Here is a 16,834-nt window from a genome sequence, read left to right as displayed (position 1 = left end):
CTTGAAAGTGCGGACATTTTTGGAGAATGAGGACAATGTTGAGAAGTTGGGACACCTGGGAAAGCTGGGGCCATTTTGTCCAGTCCTCACTTCTTCAAAGGGCTTTTTTGGGGGTTCAGGCTCAGTTTTAGGATTAAGGTTAAAATTAGGTTTACTGCTGATTGAGGCTAAAGTTAGGACCAAGGGAATGTATTATGTCAATAAAGGAATGAAGTGTAGCAAGTCCAGAGACGTGTATGAGATGCTAATCTAAATATTAATTTCAGTTTAATCTGCAAACCTGCCTTCTTGTTTTCCTCATTAGGAGTTCATAACTGGTGTATTTTTTAAAATCAGTGACTGGAGGCCGAAATGTAAACCTGGGCGTCTCTCTCCGCTGAGCTGGTACATTCAGCCAATTCACAATGAATGCCTGACAAACTCAAAGTTTAGCGAATAAAACAAATGATCAGACAAAAACAAAAGAAAAAGACATGAGTAAAAGGGGGTTAGCATGATCACAAGCAAATCAAAAGCAATAGAGACCGACTGCAGAAGCCTGTTGGTTTACATCAGACTGCTCTGTGATAGTACGAGGATCATCTGGACTTTGGCTTTTGAAGGGTTCCACTTCAAAAAGCAATTGTATGTAAACAGGGGAAGGTACGTTTCACATTTTTAACCAACGTTACATCATTTTAAATCCATCCCTCATTATAATGGCCATAAACTACCATGAATAAATGAGATCATGATATAGTATTTGTTCAGGTGACCGTCTCAGCAGATTCTTTGTCCTTTTTAAGGTCTGCGTCGAAACACTGCTTCATTTGCAAGTGTACAAACTGGAAAATTATGCCTTTCAAGCTTCCTATTTAACACTTATTCAGTTAAAGCCGGGAGATTTACAACCAAAGTTCATAATAAGGTTTTGAAACTATGAGTCTTTGATTTCAGAGAGAAGTAAACAATAGCAGCTGCCAGTGAATTTTTTGAAAGCCACTTGCAGATTTTATCAGATCTAGCTACTCAGCCAACTGACATTAATTCTCCGGAGTTGGTTAAAAACTTCCTCCAATTGACTTTTTAATGTTAAAACGTACTCGTTTGAAAAGATTGATTGATTGAAAGTTTGAAAGTTCAAGATTCGTGTTAAGACATGGAAATAAAGGAAGAACACTTTTTTTTGTATTGCAGGGAAAGGCTGTTTATCCTTAGTGTTATAGTTGAGTATAAAGAGAAAAAAGACTTATGATCAGATCTATTTCTTTAAGACAGTTTTGGTTACAACTGTAGGTAGAAAGCTATTTAGCCAGGCATGCTAACGTTCAGTACAAGTGACACCACCCTGCAAACTCTTGCAGAGAATGCAGAGTGTCTGTCTTACAACCCCGTGTACAGCGGATTTATCCAAACACTGACGGATCTGCCATGCCTTGTTATGGTTGCTAAACTGTGACTGGACGCCCACTGCTTGGGTGAGGGGTTTAACGGACACTCAGTTAGAAGCTAACCTGTGAATTTGCTGCGGCTCGGTCAGATTCTTTCATCTACTGTCAGTTGTTCAGCAGATAGGATCACAGTGTAAAACAACATCATCACTACAGGTCACCTCATCCGTGGTCTCATTTATTCACCGACGATGCTTTTGTGCTCAGATTGAAGCTAAATAGTGCTAAAACACTACAGTTAGACCCTTCAAACAGCTCTGCTGTTATCAGCCCAGACTGGATGAAGTCTACCTGCTGACCGAATCAGCGAGTATGAGAGGAGAAACTTCAATTCAACACCAGGTGATAAAAACATGCAAATATTTCCAATCTGCACTGTTCAAACAGTAGAGTAGAAATATTCTGAAGCTGACACGGTGATAGTCATATTTCTAGCAAAACTTCCCTCCCAACACTTCACACAATTACTGTCCTCGTATGACCTTCAACACTTCAACATGAGTTGTGTTTTTTCAGACGTGTGTCACAGGCTTTGTCTCATGTCTTACTTTTCTTGACCTTCTTCTCTTCGTCGTTCTCACTGGCGCCCAGGAGAGTAAAGATGATGCCAGTTTGAGAGTTGAGGCCGACCGCTGACACCACCATCCTGCCCGATCCCTCCATCACGTGGGTTCCTGAAGAAAGATTCAAAAAGCTACAAGTCACAGCTGAAACTTGGTTTTTAGCTGTCCTTTCTTTTCATTTTAGATTATTATCAAATCATTTATGATTTTATCTGTCTAATCTTTTCTTCAGCTGCGTCACTGAATACTTTAAAAAGACCTGTGTTAGTATTTAAGTTTACTCAAGTGATGTTACAGCATGCTGATGTTGTCAGCTGGTTGGGTTCCTCAAGGATTGACTTTTCAATCTAGAGTATTTTGCCTCTTGCCGGTGAGGATTATCCTCTGCTCCATAAACGTAGTCTTGAAAATATGAGTTTTGTTCCTTTTTAAGTTTTGTTTGTTTAAGTTTGAACCCGTAAACTCTGTGACTGCAAGCCTGCATTTTCAGATATTAATTTTATAAGTCTGAACATTTAAAGTTGTACCTGTAAACCTTGTTTTGCCAGTTTGTGCTATTATTATTTTAGGGTTGTGAGCTAACCTTTACAAGTTGTGAGGCAAAAAACAGACACACAGACGGCACAGGTTCGATGTTTGATCCTTGATTTTTTTTTGTTTTTTTTGTTTAAGTGTAATGAATATTGGCAGAATCACTTCAGACCAGAATCATCCATTTTGGTCCGTGTCATGTGACTGTGAACAGGCACTCACCGGACAGCAGCATGGGGTCCTTTTCCAGCGACTTGCGGACGTGGTCGGATTCTCCAGTCAGAGAGCTTTCATCGATTTTCAGGTCGTTGCCTTGGATCAGGATCCCATCAGCAGGCAGCAGGTCTCCTGCAAGTATAGAGGTCAGGATTCAGAGGGTCTTATTCCCATCAGCCCCGGGAATCGAGGAGGATCTTATACAGGACCTGCATTTCATTTATTTCTCAAAACGGTTTCAGTGGTAACAGATATTTGCTTCAGTCTTCAGTCTCAATTTCTGATGAGACAGAAACATTACATTAAAAACTTAAGCCAAACTGCTGAATACATGCTGTTTAGCTCTCCTATCGATGATGAAAATAGGTTTTATTGCAAAATGGAAAATACAACTGAAATTTTAACTTAATCTGCCCACTCTGTAGTTGTTGTTGAGTCAGGACAGTGTAACAGATCCATGAAATCCACGGCATGGATCACAGCATCCTCTGGTCAGTGATGCTTCAGACCAAAGTTTAACAGAGAGATGAGGGAGGCAGGATATGTAAAATTATCCGTTCTTCGAGATACATTTTTAGCTTGTATTTAAAGTTTCTCTCATCCTCCTTAAACATGTATTGTAATGCATTACTTTCTGTGTATGTGAAGACACTATGCAGCAGGGCCAGCTGGATATCCCTGTTAACATACTTTTGTGGGAAGTAGTTTTGGTCTGGGTGTGTTTTTCCTGGTTTGGACTAGGGCCCCTATCTCCACTGAAGGGAAATCTTAATGTGACAGCATGCAATGAAATTTAAACTGTAGTGATTGTCCAGCTTTGTGTCAGCAGTTTGGGAAAGGCCTTTTCCTGTTTTTGACATAACAATGCCACTGTGCAAAAAATCCAGGTCTATAAAGAAATGGTTTTTCTAGTTTGTCATGGAAGAACTTGGCTTGCCTGCACAGAGCCCCTGACCTCAACCCCATCCAACACCTTTGGGATGAACTGGAACGCTGACTGTGAGCCAGGCCTTATCACCCACCATCAGTGGCCGACTTCACTAAAGCTCTTGTGTCTGAATGGGAGCAAATTCCTGTGGCCAGGTTCAAAGGTCTGGTGGAAGACCTTCCTAGGAGAGTGGGTGTTGTAGCAGCTGATGAATGCACACGGTTTTGAAATGAAATGTTCTACTATCACATACAACTGAAATGTTCAGGTGACCACACACTTTTGGCCAGATTCTGTGTCAGTTTTTTTGAATGCAGCTCAGAGTTAAGTTTGCTAGAAACCCACAGGACAGTCTTTCATGTTCAAACAATTCAAACTGAAGTGAATGAGCTTGAGAGGTTTTGGTAAAACTCTGAAGACTTAAAAATATTTTTCATAAAGTTGCATCAAAGTAAAAAACAAATCAGAATGGACATTCAACAGATGGAAAATGACAAGAAGGAGGCATCATCCATTCCTGTCTAAGTGCATCTTTAAACTTGGGAGCCAGTTATTGACGTCATAGGTTTCATGTTTCAGTCTGGCGTCTTTGGTCTCGTACCATATTTGATCTGAGCAATGTCTCCCACCACGATCTCAGCCACAGGGATCTGGATGACCTGGCCTTTGCGGATGACGGTGAACTTTTGTTCCTGTTCGATGCGACTCTGCAGCCCACGGAACTGCTTCTCCTTGGACCAGTCGTTGAAGGCCGTCACCAGGACCACGATGATGACCGAGAAGAGGATGGCGGCGCCCTCGATCCAGCCAGCCTGGGACTCGCCCTCGTCCTCGATGCCGCCTGAGACCTGGCCACATGCTGGGAGAGGACGAGGACATGTTGAACTGGAACCACTTTTACCAGATAAATACGTCAAGTCCAAACAGGTCAGAGCAGCTTTGTCAAACTAAAACTGTACAACAAACTTACAGCTTCAAACTGATTTATTTTAATGCTAGTTTTAGCTAAGTTTACAACACAAATGTTTCAATATGAACGATAATTGTCCTATTTTTTCTCATTTTGTATATTCAATCCTAGGCAAATTTTTAGTCTTTTTAGAATACAAACCATGTTTTCTTATTCACTATCTCTTAGTTTTTTGAACATCTTTACACAGGGCAATAGTCGGGATTTTATGAATATTGAATTCAAGTTATACTGTTGATATGTCAATAGATAGTAAATAAATGAAATATGAATAAATATAAAATACAATAAATACATAAATAAAGAAGGACATGATTAAACAAATTTAATAATTAAATACATATGTTTATATATTACAAATCAAACAAATTACTGAAATAAATAGATAAATTAAAATAAGAGTTAAAATAAATGAATACATAAAAATATACTGTCCATAAAAAATGTAATTTAAATGATCAATCAATCAATCAATCAATGCATAAATAAAAGCTTGACTGCACTGACCTTCACTGTCGCCCCCTGGTGGATGGTAGAAGGACAGGCCCAGCGAGATGATTGCAGCGATTTCCAGGATTATGAGCGTGACGTCTTGCAGAGCCTCCCACACCAGCTGCAGGAACGTCTTGGGCTTCTTCGGGGGGATGAAGTTTCTCCCAAACGCCGTGTGACGTTTCTCCAGATCGACGGGGTTACCAGACAGACCTGCAGACACAAACACAAGACATTAATATTCATATAATATTAATCATGTGAATACTTATATTCACATAAATTTAAGTTTCGCTGCATTTCTTGGTCTTACATGACAGTAAACTGAATATTTTGGGGTTTGGGCTGTTGGACAGTTGGACAAAACAAAACATTTAATGATCATCTTGTGCTCTAGGATATTATGATAATCCAGGATATGATCTAGTTGAATTACTGTCGCGATAACTGGTGTGTATTTACCAGAAGTGTGGATGTGTCGGCTGTCTGTGATCACCTTGTGCCTACATTTCAGGAAATATCTGACCAGTTTTATCACACAGCGTACAGCATGAAGGACAGAAAGAGCGGGAAGAACAACAGATAGAAACAGTGATTGCCATTTACGTAGCAGAGCTAATAAGATCAGTTCTCCCACATAGCAGCGGGTTCAGCTGGTCATGTTTCTTTTATGATAGTCACGGTGTCTGCTCAGAATGTGTTAGAACTCTTGTGTTATAACAATACGATATCTTAAGAGATGTTATCTGACTGTCGCCGTTCCAAACGTGTGCTAATACATCTTAAATCAAATCACAGAGTCACAGTAGAGACTCATTTGGTTAGCAACACTATAAAACACTGACATTGGCTATTATTGTGTAACAAGCTGATTATTCCAACTTATAATATGTATGTTATATGTTAGGCTTAAAAGATGGGTCCCAATTCATGTTGACAAATCAGATTCCAGACCAACAAAGAAAAAATCCCCTAATTCAATTGCCTTTTGTAAAGATGAAAGCAAGTAAAGTTAATAACATGCAACAACATGCTGAAAACTTAGCATCGGAGCTCTTGAAATTTTTCTTTATCAAAACAGCTAGTGCTACTGCAGCACAAAGTAAGCCAGTTGAATGTAACTTAGCGCCAAGGATTGTCTTTTTTTCAATCCAGCATCTGTATTGGATATGGTGTTGTCAGGCCTAATGACCTCCTCAGAAATGTTGACACGTGTTCCAAACTTTGACAAATTGTATAATAGGCTGTGTGAGCTGATCAGGACAAAGACTTTTTACTTGTATATATAATAGCCAGCAAAACCAAGAGTCAAAACCTGTTTTCAAACTGCATCCAGTAAAGACTTAAAAGGCCACCTCCAGTCTTCACCCTTTAGTGGAAGTGTGTTTAGCTTGGTACATAGCTGTGCACCTACACACATAGTGAGGGAAGAAGATGCAGAGATGCAGTAGTTTTTGCAACATGACCTACTTTAGTTGCAGGGAACGTGTTATGGGAATAGTTGTTTTCTCTTTTTCTTTGGGCAAATCACCAACACAGACAGATTTGTCCCACCCAGAAAATTGACGAACTTTTGTATTCATCATTTCCTCCTTTCTGACGGGAGACAGTTGAAAAAATATTCAGTAAAAGGTTAAACAAATGGTGCGGTCAGATGCAGAATATAATCCTCATGATCAGATTTGAAATATCAACAACTGTAAGTGGTTGGTTAGTTTTCTAGGTTTCGCTGACCCATGTCTGTTGAATACATCAGTGGTTCCCCAACATTTCTGGCTTCTGACCCCTTTAAACGACCCTTCATCACAGACTCCATTTGTCTACTGGTTGTGATCAGCCCAACCAAAGAGAAAAGATTTTTGTTTTATTTTAATAACTTTTAGAGGCCTGGCGAGCTAAAAAGATCCAGCAATTCACAGGAAGAAAAAGTAAATATTAGAGAGAAGTCTGATGAAATAAATATACTTTAGATATAGTATGCTTGCTTTGGCTTCCTCTTCCTGTCAATCATCAACTGCAACCCTTCAGCTTTATCTTGTGGTCCCTTGTGTTGATTCCCGCCCTCAGGTTGGGGACAACGGGTGTATGTTTTTGTCTTTTGGTAGGAATGCGTCCATGGTTGCATGAACTGACCTGAACCCACCCCTGCTGTACAAACAATCTGCTCCTCCTCTAGAGCCAAGCTGCTCCACGTCAGTAAAACGCCAGCCAATCAGACCGACCCATGCTCGATCAGCTGGCTCACACGAAGCTACTGAAGATCCCCGTTAAACACTTATTTGGAAATTGAGAATCAAAAAAGAGATTAATGGTTAACGGAAATAATTATTAGTTGCAGCCCTATAATTCTGACAAGCAACAATCAAACAAAAACAATAAAAAAGGTTTGAATAAATAAAACTGAATGTGTGTTGTAGTGTAGCACTATCCTCGTACACAAGCTTTCTAAAATGTCACTCACAAGATTGCTACATTTGCTCGATTAGTTCAGTTAACTGAAAAATGTCTGATGTTTCGCTTCCTGTGCAGAAAGATCTCTTACAATCCTCTGCTTACTGACGACCAAACAATATCTGTGAGTTATTGATTCCAGAGCTGTGACAGTTGTTTTCCAGCAGTGACTCACATCTAGCGACTCGTCCATTTTCCATGTAAAGACAATGAAAATAAAAAGATTTCTCAGTCAACACAGATGCTTGCAAGGGGGCAGAGCACGAGGGCTATGTATCTAGAGCTCCTTGCAATTGGCTTTTATTAAAACTGGACAAAAATTTGATTTTAAAAACATGATTTCCAGTTTGTTTATCGAAGTATATTAAATAACGAAGGGTAATCAGCAAGTCGTGTTTATCTTCACTTTCGAAAGGATTTTCTGGGTTGACCTAATCACAGGACCTCGTTAACTTTAACTTCAGTAAACTGTGTTTATTTGCAGCTATTTCTGATGCACAGGGACAAGTCTGAATGAAAGCTAGGTTCAACAATCTGCTTCTTTTTACTAGATCTGGTATTTTTCAGTAAAACCCAAAAATCTGTGACTTCCTCTGCATGGCTGCGCGGGGAAGGCAACATGGCTGCGGTGGACTCTTGGTGGAGTTGGGAAATGTGCAGTGGAACGTGATCTGAATGTCAACAGACTGCACTGCCAGGATTTCTCATGATGGAGGACTCTGTAAGTCGGCAAGAACATGAGCTCAGACATGTTTCTGTCTTCATATGTTTTAATAATGGCCTTTAATAATATTCCATCTCTGCTTATTCTCTCCAGACAGACTGAATGAAGAGATCCCTTCCCCCTCCTCCTCATCCTCATGACTTCTTTCCATCTTTCTCTCTTTTCTTTGGATGCAGTAATCTGGTTAAAGTACCAGATATAAGGTTCTGCCATTTTGAGGCTTTATCTTACAATACTTTCAGATAAGTTGAGACGAAGTGACGTGAGAGTACGTTTTTGTGAGACGGCGTAAGATTGATGAGAGGTGAGAAGAGGATGCAAGATGATGGATGGTAAGATACGGGGAGAGACACTAAATGAGATGAGGAGGTAGGTTTAGGGGATTATTTGAGATGAAGTTAGAGGAGACACGGTGATATGAGATGAGATGAGGTGATGTGATCTGATGTGAGATGATGATGGGATACGAGAAGAGAAATGAGGACGAGGTGAGATAAATTCAGAAGCGGCAAGAAGAATCTAAAGTGAGATGAGGTAGATGAGGTGAGCTGAGAATGGACTTGGGTAAATAAAAGAAACTTTTCAAACCTAAAAGCTATTGTACTAACACAGTAATCCACCATAGAGTGGTGTACATGAATATACTTCGGTTGATTTGGCCGACAGTATAGCTTCCTAACATGTCTGACTGAGTATCTCTGTGGTTTAGAGCTGCAGCAGGAACAGCTTCATGATGAGCTGCTCCACAGGGATTTTAAAAATACACTGATTCTCAAAGTCGTCATCAGACATGTTTCATCACACTGGTTTATTTCAAAGTTTGGTTTGATCGCTTTGAAGTCAGCGATTAATGCTGAAAGCTCCTGACACACTAAAATAAAGAAAATCAGAATCACAGCGCACCCTTAGAGGCTGTTTGATCGATACGAGCCTCTTTCTCTGGTTAAATGTTTTGATTGTGACGGCGAGTTTCATCTGGTGCCTGGCATGAGCTCGCCGTGTTTGTGAAGGTCCCCATGGAGTTGCAGATTAAAGCTCTGAGATGATGTTCCAGTAATAGCAGAGCAGTTTGCCCCACCGCTCGCCTGTTACAGATGTTTATGAATTTCAGCCTCTAGCAGGAATGGACATCATTGGTCCAAAACGAGGTCTCTTCCAATTCACAGCTTCATCGGCCAACGTGCAGCTTCATCCTTTGCCGCACACAGCTTTCACTTTCATTCATTCTCCCTCTGACAGATTAAACTGCAGCAGCACGTATTAATGTCCAGTCTCATTGTTCAGACTTTTTGATGTCCACTACAAAGACAAAGGACCGTTTGCTTTATCATCTCTGCGGCTCATCCACCAGCTCTGTCCTCGCCTCCGTCGCTTCTATCGTCATCCTGCAGAGCTTTATTCTTTCACTGCCGTCCCACAGCTGGACTAACAGTTACTGGCACATACAGAAAGAAGTGATGCAACGGTCACACCTCAGCTGCAGCTTCAGCTGTAGCAGACCAATTCCAAGCACGAAACCCAACTGTTAAGGCATGGTCAGACTGAGCGCCGAGCGAATTTTAGGGGCAATGTGACTGCGTGTAAAATCAATGCAAAGATGTGAGTGGCCACGGACAGTTACAAGCCTGGCCCAAGGCCACACATATTAAGGCAAGGACATGTCCTCCTGAGATAAAAAGGTTTAAACAAAAATCTGCACTTTTTCTAAGGCTTCATGGATTAACATTATTTCCTATGGCAAAAAGAACTGGAGTTTCTGGAGCGATTTTGCGATTAGTAAGAGTCACAAATTCTGAAAATTAAATGCAAATTGAATTTGACAACAATCAAATTCAATCATCAAATAAAATTGAATCTAGCAATGTTTGGAGTTACTTGAAGTGAATCAATAGTCTTTCTTGACCACTGAGGCTCGCATTTCTGCTAGATGTGAAAGACTCTTTTCTTTTTTCTGAACACAGGCAGGTGGAAAGTGAGCAGTCTGCAGACATCCAACCCAACAAAAACTTTGGTAAGCTGCCAAACACTGTTACATGGTCAGATGGCTACGGGAGGATGAGAAAATTGCATTTCAAATCAATTCACCATAAGTCTTGCTTTACCAATGTTATTTTGTATTTTGTATGGCACACAGCGTGATCACTCAGGAAAATGTGAAGGATTACTTCAGGACATGGCGTTCACTTTAGCGAGCATATTTGTTTGGCCTTTCTTCTTGCTAGTGTCTGAGTGTACTGTGAAAAACAACAACCAATGCTGGGTTTTTAATACATATTTGAATGATATTTGTCCAAAATGATGTGAAAATATATATTTTCACAATGCACAATGCCTAAATGACCCAATCATCATTTCATGATATCGAACAGTAGCTGCTAAAAGTCTAACTGCAGACAAACTGCAGTCAGACCATCTTTCAGCTTTTTCTTTTGGTCTTTCTGGACAAAAAGCAGTCTCACCGTGCTTACAAATGCATGATGATATGTGGCTTAATAGCGTGCAATAATACACGGTGACACGCATTTACACACACACACACACACGCAGTAAGATATCTGAAGTCCAGGGGCCAGGTGTGTCAACACATAAGCACCAAAGCCATGTATACATCTAGCCTCAGTTCGTGTTGTATTACGTTACATTTGAGTCACAGAGCTTTTTAATCTTTTTTAATTGCGAGTGACCTTTATTGTATAATGGTCTTTTCATCCAGATGGTCAGAAGAGTCTTCGGGGATTAATGGAAATACCTCCAGGACAGCGGTAAGAGCTATTAAATGACCTTCCGGCTTTTTCAAAGATCGCTGAACATTTATTTTTCGGAAAATCAGACGCTTGGCGCTGCGCCTCAAATGTAATGGTAATACACAAGAGGCACAGACTGGGGCTGGCGTACACCGAAAGCCGAAAGTAAACAAATAGATAAATAAATGATACAAATACATTCATACTGACAGTGAAGCCCACTCAGACTTCTCCAAAAATGTAATAACAACAATGAAAAAACTTTTCAGTTTTGTTGAGTTTTGCTAATTTCTTTCTGGTCAAGACAACTGCAGTCATCACACAACGGCAGCTCTGTACGTCTCCTCTGCTGTCACTGATTTCACTGATGCACGGTGAATAATACAATGCATGTGTCACACGGCTGAGCGTCTTCATTAATCATTTAAATCTTCTGACGGGTTTCCAGGATCTAATGGTAAATGACCGCCCTCTACACACTGACGAGCGACTTCATACAGATTCCAACAGTGAGGTCATTTTGAGTACAGCAGTTGCCCTCAGGATGAGGCCTGAAGTCCATCAGAAATCTTGGGGCCTTTTCCCTCTTTAAGGAAATCACCGAACCCCAATTCTGCCTTATAAATTAGCAGGAATATGACAGTGAGGTCTCCATGTTTGCAGTCTCATCTGAAGTCAGACTGCTCCCTTTCTCACAGTATTAATTGAGCAATAATGGCATAAATATACCCAAATGACTGAATGCATCTTATTTAATTTGCTAAATAAAGTCAACATATATAGTCAAGATACACTATAATGGAAATGTATTGTTCTGTACAGGAATGTCAGTGTCTCCTAAAATGAAAAAATTCAGCATCATCTGCCCTCAAAAACAAGCAGACATGATTGGCAATTAGTGAAGCTCACCCACTGCTGTACTGCTTTCATTTTTAATAGTAATACAATGCAGTATGATTTATTGCTTTTTGTTTTTGTAGGAACCGACACATGAATCTTGGTCGCTAAAGGAAAGTCAGATGTAACAGCAGAGTTTAATTTACAGGCTAACAAAGAGCCCGTTCTATCTTCAATACCCACAGACTGGTGTCAGGAAATAAACCTGCTTCATGTAGACACTCACATCCTCTGTTGCAAAATGATGCAATGACTGAGCTTCACAAGTCCTCAGGCTTATGCTTTTTTTAAAAAGTGAAACCCTTTATACCACTAAATTACATACAGTGTATTTTAGATTTGTATTTCTCAGCTATTTTCAGATTTTTGTAAAGTCATGAGTGAAAATTTTAAAGGGCAAGATAGGCTATAAACAGTTTCTTTCAGTTGTTTATCAGCGATGTGAGAGGATGAAAAACCTGATTCAGAGTCAGACAACAAAAGAAAGAAAGACATGGAGAGCGTTGCATGTCTTGGTGTCTTTCTCCCGCTCGGTGATCCCCTAGAGGAGCATTCTGCTTCGACTGGCAGAGACATAGATGACCTGAGGCTGTGTGTGTGTGTGTGTGTGTGTGTGTGTTAGTTACAGCGAATAGGACTCGGGTCACGCAGCTCAAGCTGAATCTCAGATTGGTGGCTGGCTTCTCACGCCACAGAGCTCGAAAATATCTGACACGCCAGCAGGCCAAGAAACCTCTAACCCTACATACACTACTACTGCGTGTGTCTGTGTATGCGTGTGTGTGCGTGTGTGTGAACCGATTTGCGTGCAACTCTGGTTTAACCCCTGAGCGATGCTTAATCGCTTGCTCAGTGCGTATCTTGATGAAAAGTGTAAACTGACTAACTGAGCAGAGACATGGAGGAGGAAACTCGCTGCGGCCCAAAACTGACCAATCACAGCTGTTGTTGTCTCTGTGTGGTTACAATTAGTGCTGCAATGACTAGTTAATTACTCAACAAGCAATTGCCATAAATTCTCAAATAAAGCCAGTGTTCAGATAATGGCAGTGTCTCAAATAATAGCCAGGAACGTGCCCAGTGGCTAATAAAGGCCGGGTTAAAGAATATTGAGGATGCTGGAGTTACCTTAGTTCTAGTATAACGTACTTTTCCACGGCACTAATTCTATCATGACAACAACAGACAGTCAGGTTATACTCACCAATCTGCTGCTCTAAGTTTCTCTTATTAACAGAAATTATGTTTTCACACTAATTAATTCCAGTTGGTTCTTCACTTTGCTTTACTTCTGATTTATGTTAAGCTACCATCTACATAACTCAACACTTCCTGATGGGTTTTTTTTTTTTTCCATATTAAAAGCCCACCTATAAAAGGGAGGCCTGGAAGATGTTTAATGTAAAAAGGAAGCGGAGGAAGTGTTTCATTCATGGTAGCTTAGCTTAGCATTGTTTGGTGGCAAGAGGCAAAGAGAAATCCCCGACAGGACCCTTGGTCGTACTGATACTGATACTACTGGAATTAGTGCTGCAGAAATTGACATTATGGTGAATTTATCAAGTCAACAGGGAAACGAAGAGGAAGTTTGGATTTTGCATTAACTTGGGAACATGAATGTTCCAAATAAAGGCCTGGTTTTCTCTGCCACTGAGGTAAATAAAGCCCCCAGCCGCTATGTGGGAATTTACATAATCACAAGTAATCACTAACCATCAATTATCAACTCCAACCATCCTCTGGTTCAAGCTTTTCAATTTGAGGATTTGCTGCTTTTCTCTGTTTTATATAATTATAAACTGAATATCTTCTTCATCAGATCTCAAATGTCAGCCCTTCGCTGCTCTGGAAACGGCCACCTGGGAGCTAGGGGGTTAGACCATTTTCCACAATTATGCACAAAGGCTGTTTTGAAAAAGATCAAATGTCAGTTATAACAGGAGCTTCGCCTTATGCAGTTGGCCTGTTGTAGCTGATAGATTCTCAGTTTTCGTGATGACAAATATAGAACCCATGAGTTTTAACTCATCACATGTTCTCTGTAGCTCTGGTCTGAGGGGCAGATATTAGCACGTGAGAGAAACGGCGAAAATCTCTTCAAGCTTCACACTGCTAGTGCTTTAAATCTGCATAAAGCTGAACATCTGACGGTCAGCTGATGGCAGTCGGCGACTGTTTAAATCCATTTTTATTTGCCCGTTTCAGCTCTCAGGCCTGGATGTTTGTTTGAAGAGACTAACTACTTTACATGAAGGAATAAAAGTGACGCTACAGAGACAAAGAGAAATCATGTCCTGTCTGCTTCTCACCTGAGCGGTGACAGCACATGCTGCTGTTCATTTTCCTAAAATAGTCATTTATTTTTAGGTCCGTACGTGTGTCTTTGTGAAGGTCTTTCTAAACCAAGTCCTGTTTAAATAAAGTCTACATCTGGCTGTGCGTCTCATGCTCGGAGGCTGCGTGTCCTCGCAAACATGAAATGCGCTCAGATTTTGAAAAATAATGAGAAGGACGATCAATGACCTCCAGAGAGGCAACAGACCGATTCATCAATACACATTAACCAGCAGGGTACATAGCTGCAGTTGAGCCTTGATTGCGTGTTTTAGGATTTGTGTGTGTGTCTGTGTGTGTGTGTGTGCACGCTTGTATCTCTCATAGGCTACTTTTGGGGACCAATTTCAGCCTAAAGACAAGGTAATGGGGGACAACTTGTCCAATTGGGAACAAAATCTGTGTCCCCAATAAGGAACACAGATCGGTCAGTGGTCAGTGGGTATGGTTAGTTCTAGGGTAAGTCTCCAGGAAATGAATGCAAGTCTATGTAATGTCCCCAAAAGCTACCAAGGTCACAATGTGTGTGCGTGTGCATGGTCAGGTTGAACTCGGGACAATGACAGTCATCTCTGCATCCAATCGGAAGCCGATTTTGACAGACTGAAAGTAAAAGCAGCTGAAGAACAAACATCTCATTATCACAGCCAGAGCAGCGGTCTGATACAGAAACAAAGTTAAATATAACTGTGTCAGGTCTCTGCTAAAACAAGGCCTCTGTTACTGAGCTAATTGGGTTAGCTAACTGCCAGCTGGCTATCAGACCGCAGAGCAGGCTTTATGTTGTGTTTCAGGGTGTGAGAAACGCGCGTAATATCAGAATGTTAACATTAAAACAAGAAACCAGATTAATTTGAGAAACCAGATTAAGGTGAGACACAGATAACCTGTTTGAAATTCAGGTTTCCTGCAGGTTTCAGTGTTCAGTAAAAGCTTTTCAGTATTTCAGTCCAGACTTTTGCCACGATTTACGGTCAACGTTTTTTCAGCAATAGCCCTACAATGGATTCATATTCTGTTATTGCCTTCTATATGGTTGTTTTCATTGTTAGTGGCGGATTCCGCCATTCCTTCAAGGGATCCAATTTACCTTTATACGCACATCAGACTCACAGGAAACAGAGCAGCGTTAAGGTGCTGCTAATGCAAACCCACCATGTCCTGCCCCTGTTGCCTCACATTAAAAGTGTTAAACTGACAAACCATGGGGTGGTTTTTATTTTGAAGTAGCCACAGGAAATGCTATGCAATTGTCACCAAGATAACTAAAAACACATCATCAAAAAAAACAAAAAAACAAAACATGTTTTTGGTGGTTTTAGATGAAAAGCTGCAGATGACAGGCTCTAAACTGTGGTTTGTGAGAAACAACACTCCTTCATCATGCTCACTATAAAAGGTAAACAACTACTGTGCTGGGCCCAGCATGAAATCAGGCCTCACCGCTTTTTTTTGGTTTTTTGTTGTTGTTTTTTTTAAGAAGAGGTTCATTTCCGTGAAACTGAAGAAACTCCAGCCACTGATGAAGACTCTGAGAAACCTAGTAAGTGGACCATTGGTTGTGATTATTTTGTCAAATAAGAACTATAGCATCAGCCGGCATATGTATATGTGAAAAGCTAAAACTGGCTAATAATATTCGCCTGCCAATGTATCAATTTGGCTTTAATTTCAGTGTATATATATTGATATCACAATATAAATGCCTGTAATACACCCACTTCTACAGCAAACCCTCTGTTCGCCACAATCGTCACTCTCAGTGAAAAAAAAGTGAATAAAAGACTGTAAAAATGAATTTGGAGTTTATTATTAAAGGTGACACAGTGTATTGATCTACGACTCGTTCAGACCGTGTAGCAGTGGTGCTATCAATGGGTGAAATCCAACACTTTTCTATAAATTGGTTTCTTACACCAGGACAATATAAACTGGGGGAATCATAAAGCCATCTTTAAAGGGTTATGTCCAGTACTTCTGGAGTTTACCCATACTAGTGACTGTGGCTGTTTTCACGTCATATTTTTTAAGCAGCCAAGTGGGAAAAAACCATTCACATCAGCCTCCAACTTGTAATTTTAAGTTGGAGATATTGGGATTTTCTGACACCGATGATACTCCTCTCTCACTGGCAGTTACATCAAAATCAAATTCAGCTATGGAATTCAGCTAATTTTATAGGAGCTATACACTGTTTGTTTGTATCTGGTTTCAACTGTTAATGAACTGCTACGAATACATAACTAGGGCTGCAGCTAATTATCTTCTTGATTAATCGATTGATCGTTTGGTCTACGAAATGTCAAAAAATAGTAAAATAAGGAAAAGACCCCAAAGTTACGATCTCTAAATGGTTGTTTTGACCAATCAACAGCACAAAACCCAAAACACATTCAGTTTACTACCATAAGCCAAAGAAAAGAGGCAAATCATTTCATTCGAGAAGCAGGAACCAGCAAAGGTTTGACTGAAACAATTAATTATTATAAAATCAGTCGACCAATTGATTAATCGAGTAATCATGGCAGCTCTGAACATGAAACAACAAAAATTA

General features: G+C 40.3%; 1 protein-coding gene across 2 annotated transcripts in view; it reads right to left on the bottom strand.

Moving 5' to 3' along the window:
* Nucleotides 1-16,834, bottom strand: part of LOC120783271 (plasma membrane calcium-transporting ATPase 1-like) — a 103,894-nt gene that overhangs the window by 45,677 nt on the left and 41,383 nt on the right. For both annotated transcript variants that reach the window (XM_040116142.1, XM_040116143.1), the window contains exons 3-6: nt 5,146-5,343; nt 4,270-4,527; nt 2,747-2,872; nt 1,979-2,104 (exon numbers count right to left, since the gene is read on the bottom strand). In XM_040116142.1, the coding sequence (XP_039972076.1) occupies nt 1,979-2,104; nt 2,747-2,872; nt 4,270-4,527; nt 5,146-5,343 (708 nt within the window). The remainder of the gene's footprint in view (nt 1-1,978; nt 2,105-2,746; nt 2,873-4,269; nt 4,528-5,145; nt 5,344-16,834) is intronic.

Source organism: Xiphias gladius, chromosome 21, assembly GCF_016859285.1.
Source record: "Xiphias gladius isolate SHS-SW01 ecotype Sanya breed wild chromosome 21, ASM1685928v1, whole genome shotgun sequence".
NCBI classification, from domain to species: domain Eukaryota; kingdom Metazoa; phylum Chordata; class Actinopteri; order Istiophoriformes; family Xiphiidae; genus Xiphias; species Xiphias gladius.
Note: the sequence above shows the minus strand (reverse complement) of the source record. Positions and strands in the feature narration are given on the sequence as shown.